Here is a 17388-nt window from a genome sequence, read left to right as displayed (position 1 = left end):
CTCTCTCTCTTCGCTCAGGCTTGGGCAAGAGATGTTCTGGATCCTTGGGCGCTAGAAATAGTCTCCCAGGGTTATCTTCTGGAATTCAAGGGACTTCCCCCAAGGGGGAGGTTCCACAGGTCGCAGTTGTCTTCAGACCACATAAAAAGACAGGCGTTCTTACATTGTGTAGAAGACCTGTTAAAAATGGGAGTGATTCATCCTGTTCCATTAAGAGAACAAGGGATGGGGTTCTACTCCAATCTGTTCATAGTTCCCAAAAAAGAGGGAACGTTCAGACCAATCCTAGATCTCAAGATCTTAAACAAATTTCTCAAGGTCCCATCGTTCAAGATGGAAACCATTCGAACTATCCTTCCTTCCATCCAGGAAGGTCAATTCATGACCACGGTGGATTTAAAGGATGCGTATCTACATATTCCTATCCACAAGGAACATCATCGGTTCCTAAGGTTTGCATTCCTGGACAAACATTACCAGTTCGTGGCGCTTCCTTTCGGATTAGCCACTGCTCCAAGGATTTTCACAAAGGTACTAGGGTCCCTTCTAGCGGTGCTAAGACCAAGGGGCATTGCAGTAGTACCTTACCTGGACGACATTCTGATTCAAGCGTCGTCCCTTCCTCAAGCAAAGGCTCACACGGACATTGTCCTGGCCTTTCTCAGATCTCACGGCTGGAAAGTGAACGTGGAAAAGAGTTCTCTATCCCCGTCAACAAGGGTTCCCTTCTTGGGAACAATTATAGACTCCTTAGAAATGAGGATCTTTCTAACAGAGGCCAGAAAAACAAAGCTTCTGGACTCTTGTCGGATACTTCATTCCGTTCCTCTTCCTTCCATAGCTCAGTGCATGGAAGTGATCGGGTTGATGGTGGCGGCGATGGACATAGTTCCTTTTGCGCGCATTCATCTAAGACCATTACAACTGTGCATGCTCAGTCAGTGGAATGGGGACTATACAGACTTGTCTCCGAAGATACAAGTAAATCAGAGGACCAGAGACTCACTCCGTTGGTGGCTGTCCCTGGACAATCTGTCTCAAGGGATGATGTTCCACAGACCAGAGTGGGTCATTGTCACGACCGACGCCAGTCTGATAGGCTGGGGCGCGGTCTGGGGATCCCTGAAAGCTCAGGGTCTTTGGTCTCGGGAAGAATCTCTTCTACCGATAAATATTCTGGAACTGAGAGCGATATTCAATGCTCTCCAGGCCTGGCCCCAGCTTGCGAGGACCAGGTTCATACGGTTTCAATCAGACAACATGACGACTGTTGCGTACATCAACCATCAGGGGGGAACAAGGAGTTCCCTAGCGATGGAAGAAGTAACCAAAATTATTCTTTGGGCGGAGTCTCACTCCTGCCACCTGTCTGCTATCCACATCCCAGGAGTGGAAAATTGGGAAGCGGATTTTCTGAGTCGTCAGACATTGCATCCGGGGGAGTGGGAACTCCATCCGGAAACCTTTGCCCAAGTCACTCACCTGTGGGGCATTCCAGACATGGATCTGATGGCCTCTCGTCAGAACTTCAAAGTTCCTTGCTACGGGGCCAGATCCAGGGATCCCAAGGCGGCTCTAGTGGATGCACTAGTAGCACCTTGGACCTTCAAACTAGCTTATGTGTTCCCGCCATTTCCTCTCATCCCCAGGCTGATAGCCAGGATCAAGCAGGAGAGGGCGTCGGTGATCTTGATAGCTCCTGCGTGGCCACGCAGGACTTGGTATGCAGATCTGGTGAATATGTCATCGGCTCCACCTTGGAAGCTACCTTTGAGACGAGACCTTCTTCTTCAGGGTCCGTTCGAACATCCGAATCTGGTTTCACTCCAGCTGACTGCTTGGAGATTGAACGCTTGATTTTATCGAAGCGAGGTTTCTCAGATTCTGTGATCGATACTCTTGTTCAGGCCAGAAAGCCTGTGACTAGAAAGATTTACCACAAAATTTGGAAAAAATATATCTGTTGGTGTGAATCTAAAGGATTCCCTTGGGACAAGGTTAAGATTCCTAGGATTCTATCCTTCCTTCAAGAAGGATTGGAAAAGGGATTATCTGCAAGTTCCCTGAAGGGACAGATTTCTGCCTTGTCGGTATTACTTCACAAAAAGCTGGCAGCTGTGCCAGATGTTCAAGCCTTTGTTCAGGCTCTGGTTAGAATCAAGCCTGTTTACAAACCTTTGACTCCTCCTTGGAGTCTCAATTTAGTTCTTTCAGTTCTTCAGGGGGTTCCGTTTGAACCCTTACATTCCGTTGATATTAAGTTATTATCTTGGAAAGTTTTGTTTTTAGTTGCGATTTCTTCTGCTAGAAGAGTCTCAGAATTATCTGCTCTGCAGTGTTCTCCTCCTTATCTGGTGTTCCATGCAGATAAGGTGGTTTTACGTACTAAACCTGGTTTTCTTCCAAAAGTTGTTTCTAACAAAAACATTAACCAGGAGATTATCGTACCTTCTCTGTGTCCAAAACCAGTTTCAAAGAAGGAACGTTTGTTGCACAATTTGGATGTTGTTCGCGCTCTAAAATTCTATTTAGATGCTACAAAGGATTTTAGACAAACATCTTCCTTGTTTGTTGTTTATTCAGGTAAAAGGAGAGGTCAAAAAGCAACTTCTACCTCTCTCTCTTTTTGGATTAAAAGCATCATCAGATTGGCTTACGAGACTGCCGGACGGCAGCCTCCCGAAAGAATCACAGCTCATTCCACTAGGGCTGTGGCTTCCACATGGGCCTTCAAGAACGAGGCTTCTGTTGATCAGATATGTAGGGCAGCGACTTGGTCTTCACTGCACACTTTTACCAAATTTTACAAGTTTGATACTTTTGCTTCTTCTGAGGCTATTTTTGGGAGAAAGGTTTTGCAAGCCGTGGTGCCTTCCATTTAGGTGACCTGATTTGCTCCCTCCCTTCATCCGTGTCCTAAAGCTTTGGTATTGGTTCCCACAAGTAAGGATGACGCCGTGGACCGGACACACCTATGTTGGAGAAAACAGAATTTATGTTTACCTGATAAATTTCTTTCTCCAACGGTGTGTCCGGTCCACGGCCCGCCCTGGTTTTTTAATCAGGTCTGATAATTTATTTTCTTTAACTACAGTCACCACGGTACCATATGGTTTCTCCTATGCAAATATTCCTCCTTAACGTCGGTCGAATGACTGGGGTAGGCGGAGCCTAGGAGGGATCATGTGACCAGCTTTGCTGGGCTCTTTGCCATTTCCTGTTGGGGAAGAGAATATCCCACAAGTAAGGATGACGCCGTGGACCGGACACACCGTTGGAGAAAGAAATTTATCAGGTAAACATAAATTCTGTTTTTATCTCTGTGATTACCTTGTATCTAAGCCTCTGCAGACTGCCCCCTTATCTCAGTGCTTTTGGCAGACATGCAGTTTAGCCAATCAGTGCAGACTCCTAAATAACTCCACGGGAGTGAGCACAATGGTATCTATATGACACACATGAACTAGTACTGTCTAACTGTGAAAAACTTTCAAAATGCTCTGAGCTAGGAGGCGGTTTTAAAAATCAGTTTGAGCCTACCTTAGCTTTTCAAAAATACCAACAATGGAACAAAGCAAATGTAATGATAAACGTCAATTGGAAAGTTCTTAAAAATCACATGCCCTATCTGAATCATGAAAGTTTAATTTTGTCTAGACTGTCCCTTTAATACCATTTATTCCTGTGTAAATGTTTTTGATAAAATTAGATTTTGGTGCATACTTTTTTCCTGAGTATTTTTGTGTGAATAGTTTAATTATTTGTTTTGTATGATTTTTAAAATTTACTATTTTCATTTGCACTTTTATAATGTATGCGTCTCTTTCCCATACCAAAATGAGGTGTATGCCCTTAAGAGACACACTGTTTTCAGGGTAAAAATTTCTTTAGATCATTCCACCAGGGAAATAGAAAAGTATAAAAATCTCGCCAGCCCAGAGACCTTTAGAGCATCGTGCCCTTAAAAAGAACAGTGGAAAATTTACTTTTTTTATATCTCTGTCTGACCTCCCACTGGGAATGAAACTTAATTGTTTACATAGCTTTTCTATAAGCATTAAAATATTTAGTATTGTTGGGGGGAAAGGGCAACAGTTGCTACTTGAAGTGATTAAATAAAGGTAAAGGCGCTATATTTGTAAACAATTTAATATACCTCAAAAGGTAAAATAAATGGGAAAACATTAACGGGGAGAAAGAAAATTACAGTACAATGTATCTTTAGCTTCTAACCTTCATTTTCTGAATAGATGGTGTTAATTTAAATGGTATCTTCCATAATAAGCTACAAAGCTTCAGCCATGTTTGCCAGCCATTTTGAAGTTACAAGCATCTGAAAAATTAATGCACAAACCTGAACTGTGGCTGCACAAAATAAGGTTAAAGGGACATGAACGTAACATTAAATGTTAATGGTTATGAACGTAACATTAAATGTTAATGGTTCAGGCAGAGCATGCAGTTTGAAAGGGATATGATACCCAAAATTTTCATTTCTCTTGCAAGGTTTATCCACTCCACAGATTCATCCTTACTTGTGGGATATTCTCATTCCCTACAGGAAGTGGCAAAGAGAACACACAGCAGAGCTGTCCATATAGCTCCCCCTCTGGCTCCGCTCCCTAGTCATTCTCTTTGCCGCTCTAACAAGTAGCATCTCCAAGGGAGGGTAAAGTGAATGTGGTGTTAGATTTGTAGTTTTTATATCTTCAATCAAAAGTTTGTTATTTTTAAATAGTGCCGGTTTGTACTATTTACTCTCTAGCAGAAATTGATGAAGAATTCTGCTGAGAGGAAAATGATTTTAGCATGTTGTAACTAAAATCCACTGCTGTTCCCACATAGGACTGAGGAGTACCAGAAAACTTCAGTTGGGGGGAACAGTTTGCAGGTTTAACTGCTATAAGGTATGTTCAGTCATCTTTTTCTAGTCAAGATTTAGTAATGCTAGAAGACTGACAAGAATCCCCATGTGGGGAAGGTAAGCCATATTCTGAGACTCAGTATAGAAGGAAGGCTTAATTAACAGGGCTCAAAGACTGGTGGACATGGTTAAAGGGCAATTGATTATTTTATAGTGAAAATATAATCATTATACAAGTTTTTATTACTTTTGGAGTGTTTTTTTATGGGGTTTATTCCACATGGCAGAATTTTAGACACCTATTTAGGGTTTTGAAGGCCCCACAACTCCGGAGTGGAGAGGGAGGGGGCCTAAATTTTGCGCCTCAGTTGCGCAGTTCATATTGCAGACAGCTTCATGCAGCTTCACGTGGAGGGTCCAAAGACTACTTGAGGACTTCATAGAGGCTTATTTCCCAATCCCCAGGGGCAAGGTAGGGCCACAGCAGATTGCTGTGGCACGGTGCTGTAGTTTGCTAACCGGTTGTCAGCTTTAGGTTGCTCCGGTTCGGGCATTAAGGAGTTAATTGACTTGAAATTTACTGTGCAATCATTTCAAAGCATTAAGATCGTGTGGTGAAAATTTCAGAAAGATTGGATCATTTTTTGAGATTTAGTAAAAAATTGTGCGCTTTTTATTATTTAACCCCTTAATGACCACAGCACTTTTCCATTTTCTGTCCGTTTGGGACCAAGGCTATTTTTACATTTTTGCGGTGTTTGTGTTTAGCTGTAATTTTCCTCTTACTCATTTACTGTACCCACACATATTATATACCGTTTTTCTCGCCATTAAATGGACTTTCAAAATATACCATTATTTTCATCATATCTTATAATTTACTATAAAAAATATTATAAAATATGAGGAAAAATGGAAAAAAAACACACTTTTTCTAACTTTGACCCCCAAAATCTGTTACACATCTACAACCACCAAAAAACACCCATGCTAAATAGTTTCTAAATTTTGTCCTGAGTTTAGAAATACCCAATGTTTACATGTTCTTTGCTTTTTTTGCAAGTTATAGGGCCATAAATACAAGTAGCACTTTGCCATTTCCAAACCACTTTTTTTCAAAATTAGCGCTAGTTACATTGGGACACTAATATCTTTCAGGAATCTCTGAATATCCATTGACATGTATATATTTTTTTTTTAGAAGACATCCCAAAGTATTGATCTAGGCCCATTTTGGTATATTTCATGCCACCATTTCACTGCCGAATGCGATCAAATAAAAAATTTTTTTTACTTTTTCACAAACTTTAGGTTTCTCACTGAAATTATTTACAAACAACTCATGAAATTATGGAATAAATGGTTGTAAATGCTTCTCTGGGATCCCCTTTGTTCATAAATAGCAGACATATATGGCTTTGGCTTTGCTTTTTGGTAATTAGAAGGCTGCTAAATGCCACTGCGCACCACACGTGTATTATGCCCAGCAGTGAATGGGTTAATTAGGGAGCATGTAGGGAGCTTCTAGGGTTAATTTTAGCTCTAGTGTAGTGTAGTAGACAACCCCAAGTATTGATCTAGGCCCATTTTGGTATATTTCATGCCACCATTTCACCGCCAAAAGCAATCAAATAAAAAAAAATTGTTCACTTTTTCAAACTTCAGGTTTCTCACTAAAATTATTTACAAACAGCTTGTGCAATTATGGCACAAATGGTTTTAAATGCTTCTCTGGGATCCCCTTTGTTCAGAAATAGCAGACATATATGGCTTTGGCGTTGCTTTTTGGTAATTATAAGGCCGCTAAATGCTGCTGCGCATCACATGTGTATTATGGCCAGCAGTGAAGGGGTTAATTAGGTAGTTTGTAGGGAGCTTGCAGGGTTAATTTTAGCTTTAGTGTAGAGATCAGACTCCCACCTGACACATCCCACCCCCTGATCCCTCCCAAACATCTCTCTTCCCTCCCCCACCCCACAATTGTCCCTGCCATCTTAAGTACTGGCAGAAAGTCTGCCAGTACTAAAATAAAAGGTATTAAAAAAAAAATAATATTTTTTTTTTAGCATATTTACATATGCTGCTATGTAGGGTCCCCCCTTAGCCCCCAACCTCCCTGATCCCCCCAAAATAGCTCCCTAACCCTCCCCCTCTGCCTTATTGGGGCCATCTTGGGTACTGGCAGCTGTCTGCCAGTACCCAGTTTGCAAATAAAAATGTTTTTTTTTTATTTTATTTTTTTATTTGTTTCTGTAGTGTAGCTTCCCCCCCACAGTCCAATACCCCACCAGCCAAACCGATCACCAAATAAATATATTAACCCCTTTGATCCCCACTTCTAACAAAAAACTTTCTGTAGCGTAGTGGTTCCCACCCGCTCCCTCCCCGTGCGCGTCCCCCCGGTCGTCCCCGCCCCCGATCCCGCCCCCCTCCGCATCACAAAGGCCATCGATGGCCGCCACCCACCTCCCACACCGGCTCCCACCCACCAACGAACGTAGCCGTTAATGTCCGGTGCAGAGAGGGCCACAGAGTGGCTCTCTCTGCACCGGATGGCTAAAAATGGTTATTGCAGGATGCCTCGATATCGAGGCATCACTGCAATAACCGGAAAGCAGCTGGAAGCGAGCAGGATCGCTTCCAGCTGCTTTCCACACCGAGGACGTGCAGGGTACGTCCTCAGGTGTTAACTGCCTTTTTTTTGAGGACGTACCCTGCACGTCCTCGGTCATTAAGGGGTTAAAGGCACAGTACCATTTTTTCTCAAATTGTATATTTCAGTATTTGAGTGCTGTCTAAGTCTGTTTAACATGTCTGAGCCTACAGATAGGCGTTGTTCTATGTGTTTAGTAGCCATGGTGGAACCCCCTTTACATTTGTGTTTTAAGTGTGCTAATGTATCTATGCATTTTAAAGATCATGTTGTTTCACTTAAAAATGTAGCCCAAGATGATTCTTTAACAGAAGGTAATGAGGATAGCCCACCTTCCTCTCCCCATGTGTCGACACCAGTTACACCCGCGCAAGCGATGCCTAGTGCCTCTAGCGCATTGTCCCCTATTACATTACAACAATTAGCAGCAGTCATGGATAATTCCCTTGCGGCATTTTTATCCAAACTGCCAGTTTTTCCGAAAAAGCGTGATAGCTCGGTTTTAAGAACAGAGTATGAGCAATCAGAAGCTATGGAGGGTTTATCTGTTGTACCCTCACAACACTCTGAAGTGACGGTGAGGGATGTGCTGTCCGAGGGAGAAATTTCTGACACAGGAAAGGTTTCTCAGCGGGCAGAATCAGATTCTTTAGCATTTAAATTTAAGCTGGAACACCTCCGCGTGCTGCTTAAGGAGGTATTAGCTACGCTGGATGATTGTGACCCCATGGTGGTCCCAGAGAAATTGTGTAAAATGGACAAATACCTAGAAGTCCCTGTATACACTGATGCGTTTCCGATCCCGAAGAGAGTGGCGGATATTGTGGATAGGGAGCGGGAGAGACCAGGTGTACCCTTTGTTCCCCCCCCCCCTATTTTTAAGAAAATGTTCCCCATAACTGATCCAAGGCGGGACGCATGGCAGACGGTCGATAAGGTAGAGGGGGCAGTTTCAACACTAGCCAAGCGCACAACCATACCAATTGAAGACAGTTGTGCTTTCAAAGATCCTATGGATAAAAAATTAGAAGGTACACTAAAGAAAATATTTGTTCAACAAGGTTTCCTTCTACAACCTATTGCCTGCATTATTCCTGTAACTACTGCAGTGGCTTTCTGGTTTGAGGCGCTGGAGGAGTCGCTCCAGACGGAGACCTCTTATGACGAAATTATGGATAGAATTAAGGCTCTAAAGCTGGCTAATTCTTTTATCACAGATGCCGCTTTGCAATTAGCTAAGTTAGCGGCGAAAAATTCTGGTTTTGCCATCATGGCGCGCAGAGCGCCTTGGCTTAAATCATGGTCGGCTGATGTGTTGTCTAAAACAAAGTTACTGAATATTCCTTTCAAGGGAAAGACCCTTTTCGGGCCCGAGTTGAAAGAGATTATTTCGGATATCACTGGGGGAAAGAGCCATGCCCTCCCGCAAGATAGGCCTTTTAAGGCTAAAAACAAGGCTAATTTTCGTTCCTTTCGCAACTTCAGGAGCGGTCCTGCTTCAACCTCTGCGACCACAAAGCAAGAGCGTAACTCTTCACAGCCCAAGGCAACCTGGAAGCCTTTGCAGGGCTGGAACAAGGGTAAACAGGCCAAGAAGCCTGCAGCTGCTACTAAGACAGCATGAAGGGGTAGCCCCCGATCCGGGACCGGATCTGGTAGGGGGCAGACTCTCTCTCTTTGCTCAGGTTTGGACAAGAGATGTTCCCGATCCCTGGGCATTAGAGATAGTTGCTCAGGGATATCTTCTAGAATTCAAGGACTCTTCTCCAAAGGGAAGGTTCCACATTTCTCGTCTGTCTACAGACCAGACAAAGAAAGAGGCGTTCTTACACTGTGTAGAAGATCTACTCAAGATGGGAGTGATATATCCAGTCCCAATTGCAGAACAAGGACTGGGTTTTTACTCAAACCTGTTTGTGGTTCCCAAAAAGGAAGGAACTTTCAGACCAATCCTGGATCTAAAAATTCTAAACAAATTCCTCAGAGTTCCATCCTTCAAGATGGAGACCATTCGGACAATCTTACCGATGATCCAGGAAGGTCAATATATGACTACCGTGGATCTAAAGGATGCGTACCTTCATATTCCTATCCACAAAGATCACCATCAGTTCCTAAGGTTCGCTTTTCTGGACAAGCATTACCAGTTCGTGGCCCTTCCCTTCGGGTTGGCCACCGCTCCCAGGATTTTCACAAAGGTGCTAGGGTCCCTTCTAGCGGTACTAAGACCGCGGGGCATTGCAGTAGCACCCTATCTGGACGACATCTTAATACAGGCATTGTCTTTTCCCAGAGCCAAGGCTCATACAGAGATTGTTCTGGCCTTTCTAAGGTCTCACGGGTGGAAGGTGAACACCGAAAAAAGTTCTCTGTCCCCGCTCACAAGGGTTCCCTTCCTGGGAACATTAATAGACTCGGTAGAAATTAAAATATTTCTGACGGAGGTCAGAAGGTTAAAGCTTCTAAACACTTGCCGAGCTCTTCATTCCATTCCTTGGCCATCTATAGCTCAGTGCATGGAGGTAATCGGATTAATGGTAGCAGCAATGGACGTAGTCCCTTTTGCTCGAATTCATCTCAGGCCACTGCAATTGTGCATGCTCAAACAGTGGAATGGGGATTATGCAGATTTGTCTCCTCAAATCCAAATGGACCAGAAAACCAGAGATTCTCTTCTCTGGTGGTTGTCTAAGGATCACCTGTCTCAGGGAATGTGCTTCCGCAGACCGGAGTGGATCGTCGTTACGACCGACGCCAGTCTGATAGGCTGTGGCGCTGTCTGGGGCTCCCTGAAAGCTCCGGGCCTATGGTCTCGGGAAAAATCTCTTCTCCCGATAAACATTTTGGAACTGAGAGCGATATTCAATACGCTCCAGGCATGGCCTCAGCTAGCGGCGGCCAAGTTCATCAGATTTCAGTCGGACAACATCACGACTGTAGCATACATCAATCATCAGGGAGGAACAAAGAGTTCCTTAGCGATGAAGGAAGTAACCAAGATAATCAGGTGGGCGGAGGATCACTCTTGCCACCTATCTGCAATTCACATCCCAGGAGTAGACAACTAGGAAGCGGATTTCCTAAGTCGTCAGACTTTTCACCCAGGGGAGTGGGAACTCCACCCGGAGGTATTTGCTCAGCTGACTCAGCTTTGGGGCATTCCAGAGTTGGATCTGATGGCGTCCCGTCAGAACACCAAACTTCCTCTTTACGGATCCAGGTCCAGGGATCCCAAGGCGGCATTGATAGATGCTCTAGTAGCGCCTTGGTCCTTCAATCTGGCCTATGTCTTTCCACCGTTTCCCCTTCTCCCTCGGCTGGTAGCCAGAATCAAACAGGAGAAGGCCTCGGTAATTCTGATAGCGCCTGCTTGGCCATGCAGGACTTGGTATGCAGACCTAGTGGACATGTCATCTGTGCCACCATGGACACTGCCAATGAGGCAGGATCTTCTAATACAGGGTCCTTTCAAGCATCCAAATCTAGTTTCTCTGCAGCTGACTGCTTGGAGATTGAACGCTTAATTCTATCCAAGCGTGGGTTCGCTGAATCAGTCATAGATATTCTGATCCAAGCTAGAAAACCTGTCACCAGGAAAATTTACCATAAGATATGGCGGAAATATCTTTGTTGGTGTGAATCCAAGGGTTACTCGTGGAGTAAGATTAGGATTCCAAGAATATTGTCTTTTCTCCAAGAAGGATTGGAGAAAGGTTTATCAGCTAGTTCCTTAAAGGGGCAGATATCCGCTCTGTCGATCCTTTTACACAAGCGTCTGGCAGAAGTACCAGATGTTCAAGCGTTTGTACAGGCGTTAGTCAGAATCAAGCCTGTCTATAAACCTGTGGCTCCTCCATGGAGTCTAAATTTAGTTCTTTCAGTTCTTCAAGGGGTTCCGTTTGAACCTTTACATTCCATAGATATTAAGTTATTATCTTGGAAAGTTTTGTTTTTGGTAGCTATATCTTCTGCTCGAAGAGTTTCAGAATTGTCTGCTTTGCAGTGTAATTCACCCTATCTGGTGTTCCATGCAGATAAGGTAGTTTTGCGTACCAAACCTGGTTTTCTTCCTAAAGTTGTTTCTAATAAGAACATTAACCAGGAAATCATTGTTCCTTCCTTGTGTCCTAATCCAGCTTCTAAGAAGGAACGGCTTTTACACAATCTTGATGTGGTTCGTGCTTTGAAATTCTATTTACAAGCAACTAAGGATTTCAGACAAACATCATCTTTGTTTGTTGTCTATTCTGGTAAGAGGAGAGGTCAAAAAGCAACGGCTACCTCTCTTTCCTTCTGGTTGAAAAGCATCATCCGATTGGCTTATGAGACTGCTGGGCAGCAGCCTCCTGAACGAATTACAGCTCATTCCACCAGAGCTGTGGCTTCCACTTGGGCCTTCAAGAATGAGGCTTCTGTTGAACAGATTTGTAAGGCAGCGACTTGGTCTTCACTGCATACTTTTGCCAAATTTTACAAATTCGATACTTTTGCTTCTTCTGAGGCTATTTTTGGGAGAAAGGTTTTGCAAGCAGTGGTGCCTTCCGTTTAGGTTACCTGTCTTGTTCCCTCCCTTCATCCGTGTCCTAAAGCTTTGGTATTGGTATCCCACAAATAAGGATGAATCCGTGGACTGGATACACCTTGCAAGAGAAAACAGAATTTATTCTTACCTGATAAATTACTTTCTCTTGCGGTGTATCCAGTCCACGGCCCGCCCTGGCAATTAAGTCAGGTTAAAATTTATTGGTTAAACTACAGTCACCACTGCACCCTATGGTTTCTCCTTTTTCTCCTAACCGTCGGTCGAATGACTGGGGGGCGGAGCCAGAGGGGGAGCTATATGGACAGCTCTGCTGTGTGTTCTCTTTGCCACTTCCTGTAGGGAATGAGAATATCCCACAAGTAAGGATGAATCCGTGGACTGGATACACCGCAAGAGAAAGTAATTTATCAGGTAAGCATAAATTCTGTTTTTGTGACTCAGGCAGAGAATACCATTTTAAAAAAAGTTTCCAATTTTCTTATATTATCAAATTTCCTTTGTTCCCATGATATTCTTTGTTGAAGAGATACCTAGATAGGCATCTGGAGCACTACATGGCATGAAATAGTGCTGCCATCTAGTGCTCTTGCAAATAAATAATACTCTTGCAAAACCGCTGCCGTATAGTGCTCAAGAAACATATGTTACTGCTTTTCAAAAAAAGATACCAAGAGAATGAAGAATATTGACAATAGAAGTAAATAACATACCCCCAACTGTTCCGATTTTAGGGGTCTGTCCCGCTGTCCCGTGTTGCTAGCCATCTGTCCCGCATTGCCCCCTGCATTAAATTTTTTAAATTCTATTGGGCCCATACTCAGAAGAAGCTGGCTTTGCTCTCCCAGGGTTAGATACCTGTTAGATTCCCTGTGGAAAAGGAATGGTGTGTGGGTTAAGCAGGAGTAAGAAGGCTGTATACCCTCTGACCTCAGGTAATGGTAACCTCTCTAACCTACCTCTGGTAGTGATGACATCTAACCCCTGGTGATAATACTAGCATGCCTTCAGTTTTATACAATGAGCAGTGCTAACACCAGGGTAACAAACAGTGGCAGCCACAGACTGCCAGCTAATGTGCTTGCCAACCCCAGGACTCCATACAATAAATTACAGATACCCATATATGATGTAGTATGTGTGTCTATCTGTATCTATAAGTGTGTGTGTGTGTGTGTATATCTGTATGTATAAGTTTATGCTATGTAGTGTGTGTGTGTGCATCTGTATGTATAAGTGTGTATCTGCATGTGTAAGTGTATGCTGTGTAGTGTGTGTATCTGCCTGTATAAGTGTATGCTATGTAGTGTGTGTGTATCTGCATGTATAAGTGTATGCTATGTAATATGTGTGTGTGTATCTGTATGTTTAAGTGTATGCTATGTAGTGTGTGTCTGCATGTATAAGTGTAAGCTATGTAGTGTGTGTATCCGCATGTATAAGTGTATGCTGTGTAGTGTGTGTGTGTATCTGCATGTATATGTGTGAGCTATGTAGAGTGTGTGTGTATCTGCATGTGCAGTATAAGTGTATGTGATGTAGTGTGTGTGTCTGCATGTGTAAGTGTATGATATGTAGTGTATCTGTATGTATACTGTGTATGCTATGTAGTGTGTTTGTGTATCTACCTGTATACGTGTATGCTATGTAGTGTGTGTGTGTATCTGCATGTGTAAGTGTATGCTATGTAGTGTGTGTGTATCTGCATGTGTAAGTGTAAAAACAATTTTACAGTATACTGTCCCTTTAACATTAAATAAGTTATTATTAATTTAATTTACCTTTTAAGTAAACTACTCATCTGCATAACAATGAGGGAAAGTAAGTTTTGATATGAATCATGATGAATAGGGCTGTGATTTGTTGCAGCTACCCAGCCTGTGACAAATTAGGTGCTAACCTATCAGGTATCAGGGCAGATACTAAAAACACATGATATTTTTTATAAATGTCTCTGAATTATATGCTTAAACTGACAAGCTATTAAGCTTGTTTCCAAGAGAAAAACATACATAGAAATGTGTGTATGTAAATAAATGGATTCATTGAACAAACTATGCAGCAGTTGCACAACATGGTCTGTCTTTCATTCAGTGTCATCAGTATTAAAGGGAAATTCTGTTGTAATGCTAAAATGCTCTAATTTGTTATAGAACTTTATAAGTGAACAAATGCTTGTTGCAAATTGTGTATAACTCCCGCAAATGGGTTAAACACATAGTTACATTCACACACCTGGTTTGCTTGCTTGCTATTCCTGAAGGTGATTGGTGGTGTCTTGCATTGACCTCACCTGATTGGCTAACAATCCACATCCTGGTCAGGAATGACAATACATTGTATTATAAGTTTATAATGCTCCTTCAATTGCAATATAGATCAGTGATCTGTCTAATTTTGTATTCATGTTTTCTTATCTCCTTTCTCCCTATTCTTTTAGGACTACTGTACTAGCTGCTGTTTCTTTTCTTGATGCCTTCCAGAAAGTGGCTGACATGGCAACCAACACTAGAGGTGAGACTGATGCCTCTTGTGTGTGATCTGTGACAAACAAAAACATACGTATGCATAGTTATTTTATAGTTAGAAAGTCTTAGTTACCACACATATTGTACATAACTGACAACCACCAGACCTGCCCTTTGGGGGTGTCCCATTTTCAGGGGTGAGGGTATAAAAAGGTACAATGTATATCCTGTAGTTTATGAAGAAGTTTTTATGGTATTAGGAGGTGTAATATATACTGTCATTCTTTATATAGGTAACACTGAATGTTGGGTCAGAGGTTGGCCATACAGTAACCAGGGCATACAGGGGGGAAGAGAATAAGAATGCTGGGCTCTGGGGCCCTGCAAATTTGTTTTGCCCAGGGACCTGCAAATGCTAAGGGTGTTTTTGGCAACAAAAACATGTCTGAAGTAAAAAATCTTGCCATTGATGTGCTTTGCTTTAGATGAACCATTATTATCGGTTATTTGTAGAGCTCCAACAGATTCCGCAGCGCTATAAACAAAGGAGAGTACAACAAAACAATTAAAGGGATCAAATGGGTAGAGGGCCCTGCCAAGAGTCGCACTGTTGTAATCCACAAGAAGGTGATCTACAAACAGCTGGACTCTTAGGCTTACATGCTAAGGGGGTTCAGGGGAAAGCAATGGAGGAGTGGAACTGGTATAAAGTAAGGTTAGCATAGGTTGTATGCTTCCCTGAACAGTAGAGTCTTTAGGGAGCGCTTGAAGCTTTCAAAACTAGGGGAGAGTCTTGTGGGGCGAGGCAGAGAGTTCCACAAGATGGGAGCCAGTCTGGAGAAGTCCTGTAAACGGGAGTGCGATGAGGTAACCAGAGAGGAGGAGAGGAGGAGATCATGAGCAGAGCGAAGGGGACGGGAGGGAGAGTATCTGGAGACAAGGTCTGAGATATAGGGGGAGCAGTGCAGTTGAGGGCTTTGTATGTATTATTTTATTATTTGCGGTTAATATCATGATGTTTTTTGTAATTTTTTCGGAAGAAAATTCTGAATAAAGTTCTAAATGTTGATTTTCAGGAGCCACACGTGACATAGGATCAGCTCTAACACGGATGTGTATGAGACATCGAAGTATTGAGAGCAAACTGAGACATTTCACCAAGTGAGTGACCCTGACCCTGTGACCACACACATCATTCTGAGCCAGTCACTAATTTATCATTCAGCACTGACTGAACATCCCCTCTGATCTCTGACTCTGTTAGCTGTCTACAACTGACTCTTTTCAAAATGTACTTTTACACTACTATGATGTTGTGTCATGGAAATCTTCCTCTTGCGTGTCAAAGAATAGTCACTGTTTTTACCCCCTTCATCTTTTCCCAGTGCTCTTATGGAGAGTTTGATCACCCCCCTCCAAGAGAGAATAGAGGACTGGAAGAAGACAGCAAATACACTGGACAAGGAACATGCACGAGGTGACAAACAGTTCCACAACAATGATCATTTCATAACAGAAAGTTATATAAAATCATGCTAAGACCAGTGTGCATCATCTTAAGATATTACTGCAGCAAGTCCATGTACTGTTCATAACCCAAAACACCTAGCTGAAAATCAGTATGTTTCTATATAGCACCAATTATCTTCCTATGCTAGTTTGCCAACCTCCCAATACACGTAAACCAAGAGCAGTATGGCCCCTCCCAATGTCTAATTACATAGTGAACTTCCCCGGGAGCAGTTTATTCATTTCCCAACATTCCAACATAGAAATCCCCAGAGGGCATTGTGTTATCTTTCGATTTTCCAGTATAGAGTCCTTAGAGAAAGGCATGTGCAGGGATTCACATTACTTCTCATCAAACCCTACATTTATTTGTCAGCTGACTCTTAATTTTACCAGAGGCTACATGGTCTTCTATTATTATTATTTTTATTGACGTCAACAAATATTGCCAAAATTAGCTAAAAAATGTAATAATGTTTATGTCTATTCATGAAGATACATCCTTCATTATATTCTGTTGCCTTGTCCTTCTATGGGCCAGATTATGAGTGAAGTGCAATTGAACGCTTCCGCTCAAGCGTTAATTGCGCTAGAAGTAAGCATTTTGTGCTTGTTTGGTTATGCTCATATTACGAGTTAACCTGTTAAGAGCAAAAAGTCGAACTTAGAATATCGCATGCGCTTTCACGTATTCCCCCATAGTAGTCAATGGAGAAAAGTGGGGGGAAAACACCCCACTCTCGCGCAAACCCGATTGCATATTCTCATTTGCACTAACCTGAATATTTCACATTCCAATATTCTTCACATAACAGATGGTATTTTGGTACAATTTATATCTATACCAATATATATATATATATATATATATATATACATGGTTATATATATATATATATATACAGATATATATATAGGCATATCTATCTATATTTGCAGAAGATTGGAATGTAAAATATTTACAGTAAATACAACGTTAATACATTTATTAAAAATGAATATTGCATAAATGTGCTTTAACATGTTGTCATCTACTTGACTGCAAAGGCCTCCAATGTACTTGTATATATGTCTATATGTGTGTACATGTGTATTTATGTGTTTATATATGTCTGTAAATACATATATACACATATAAATACATAAATACATATGTACACATATATATACATATACACATACATGCATATCTTTAGATATGTATATGTATTTATGTCTTTATTTGCCTGCCTTTTTTTTTCTAACACCTGAGATCTCATATCGTTGTGCCTTTATAATGCTTGTGCAATATTGTTTTGTAATGTAATGCTTGTGCAATATTGTTTTGTAATGTTTTGTAATGTATTTTTGATGT

The 17388-nt window shown here is 42.1% G+C and overlaps 1 protein-coding gene across 3 annotated transcripts in view; it reads left to right on the top strand.

The window, feature by feature from the left end:
* MTSS2 (MTSS I-BAR domain containing 2) overlaps positions 1-17388 on the top strand; it is a 251462-nt gene that overhangs the window by 133342 nt on the left and 100732 nt on the right. For all 3 annotated transcript variants that reach the window (XM_053702330.1, XM_053702322.1, XM_053702313.1), the window contains exons 3-5: positions 14498-14571; positions 15602-15686; positions 15911-16002. In XM_053702330.1, the coding sequence (XP_053558305.1) occupies positions 14498-14571; positions 15602-15686; positions 15911-16002 (251 nt within the window). The remainder of the gene's footprint in view (positions 1-14497; positions 14572-15601; positions 15687-15910; positions 16003-17388) is intronic.

Source organism: Bombina bombina, chromosome 1, assembly GCF_027579735.1.
Source record: "Bombina bombina isolate aBomBom1 chromosome 1, aBomBom1.pri, whole genome shotgun sequence".
NCBI lineage: Eukaryota > Metazoa > Chordata > Amphibia > Anura > Bombinatoridae > Bombina > Bombina bombina.
Note: the sequence above shows the minus strand (reverse complement) of the source record. Positions and strands in the feature narration are given on the sequence as shown.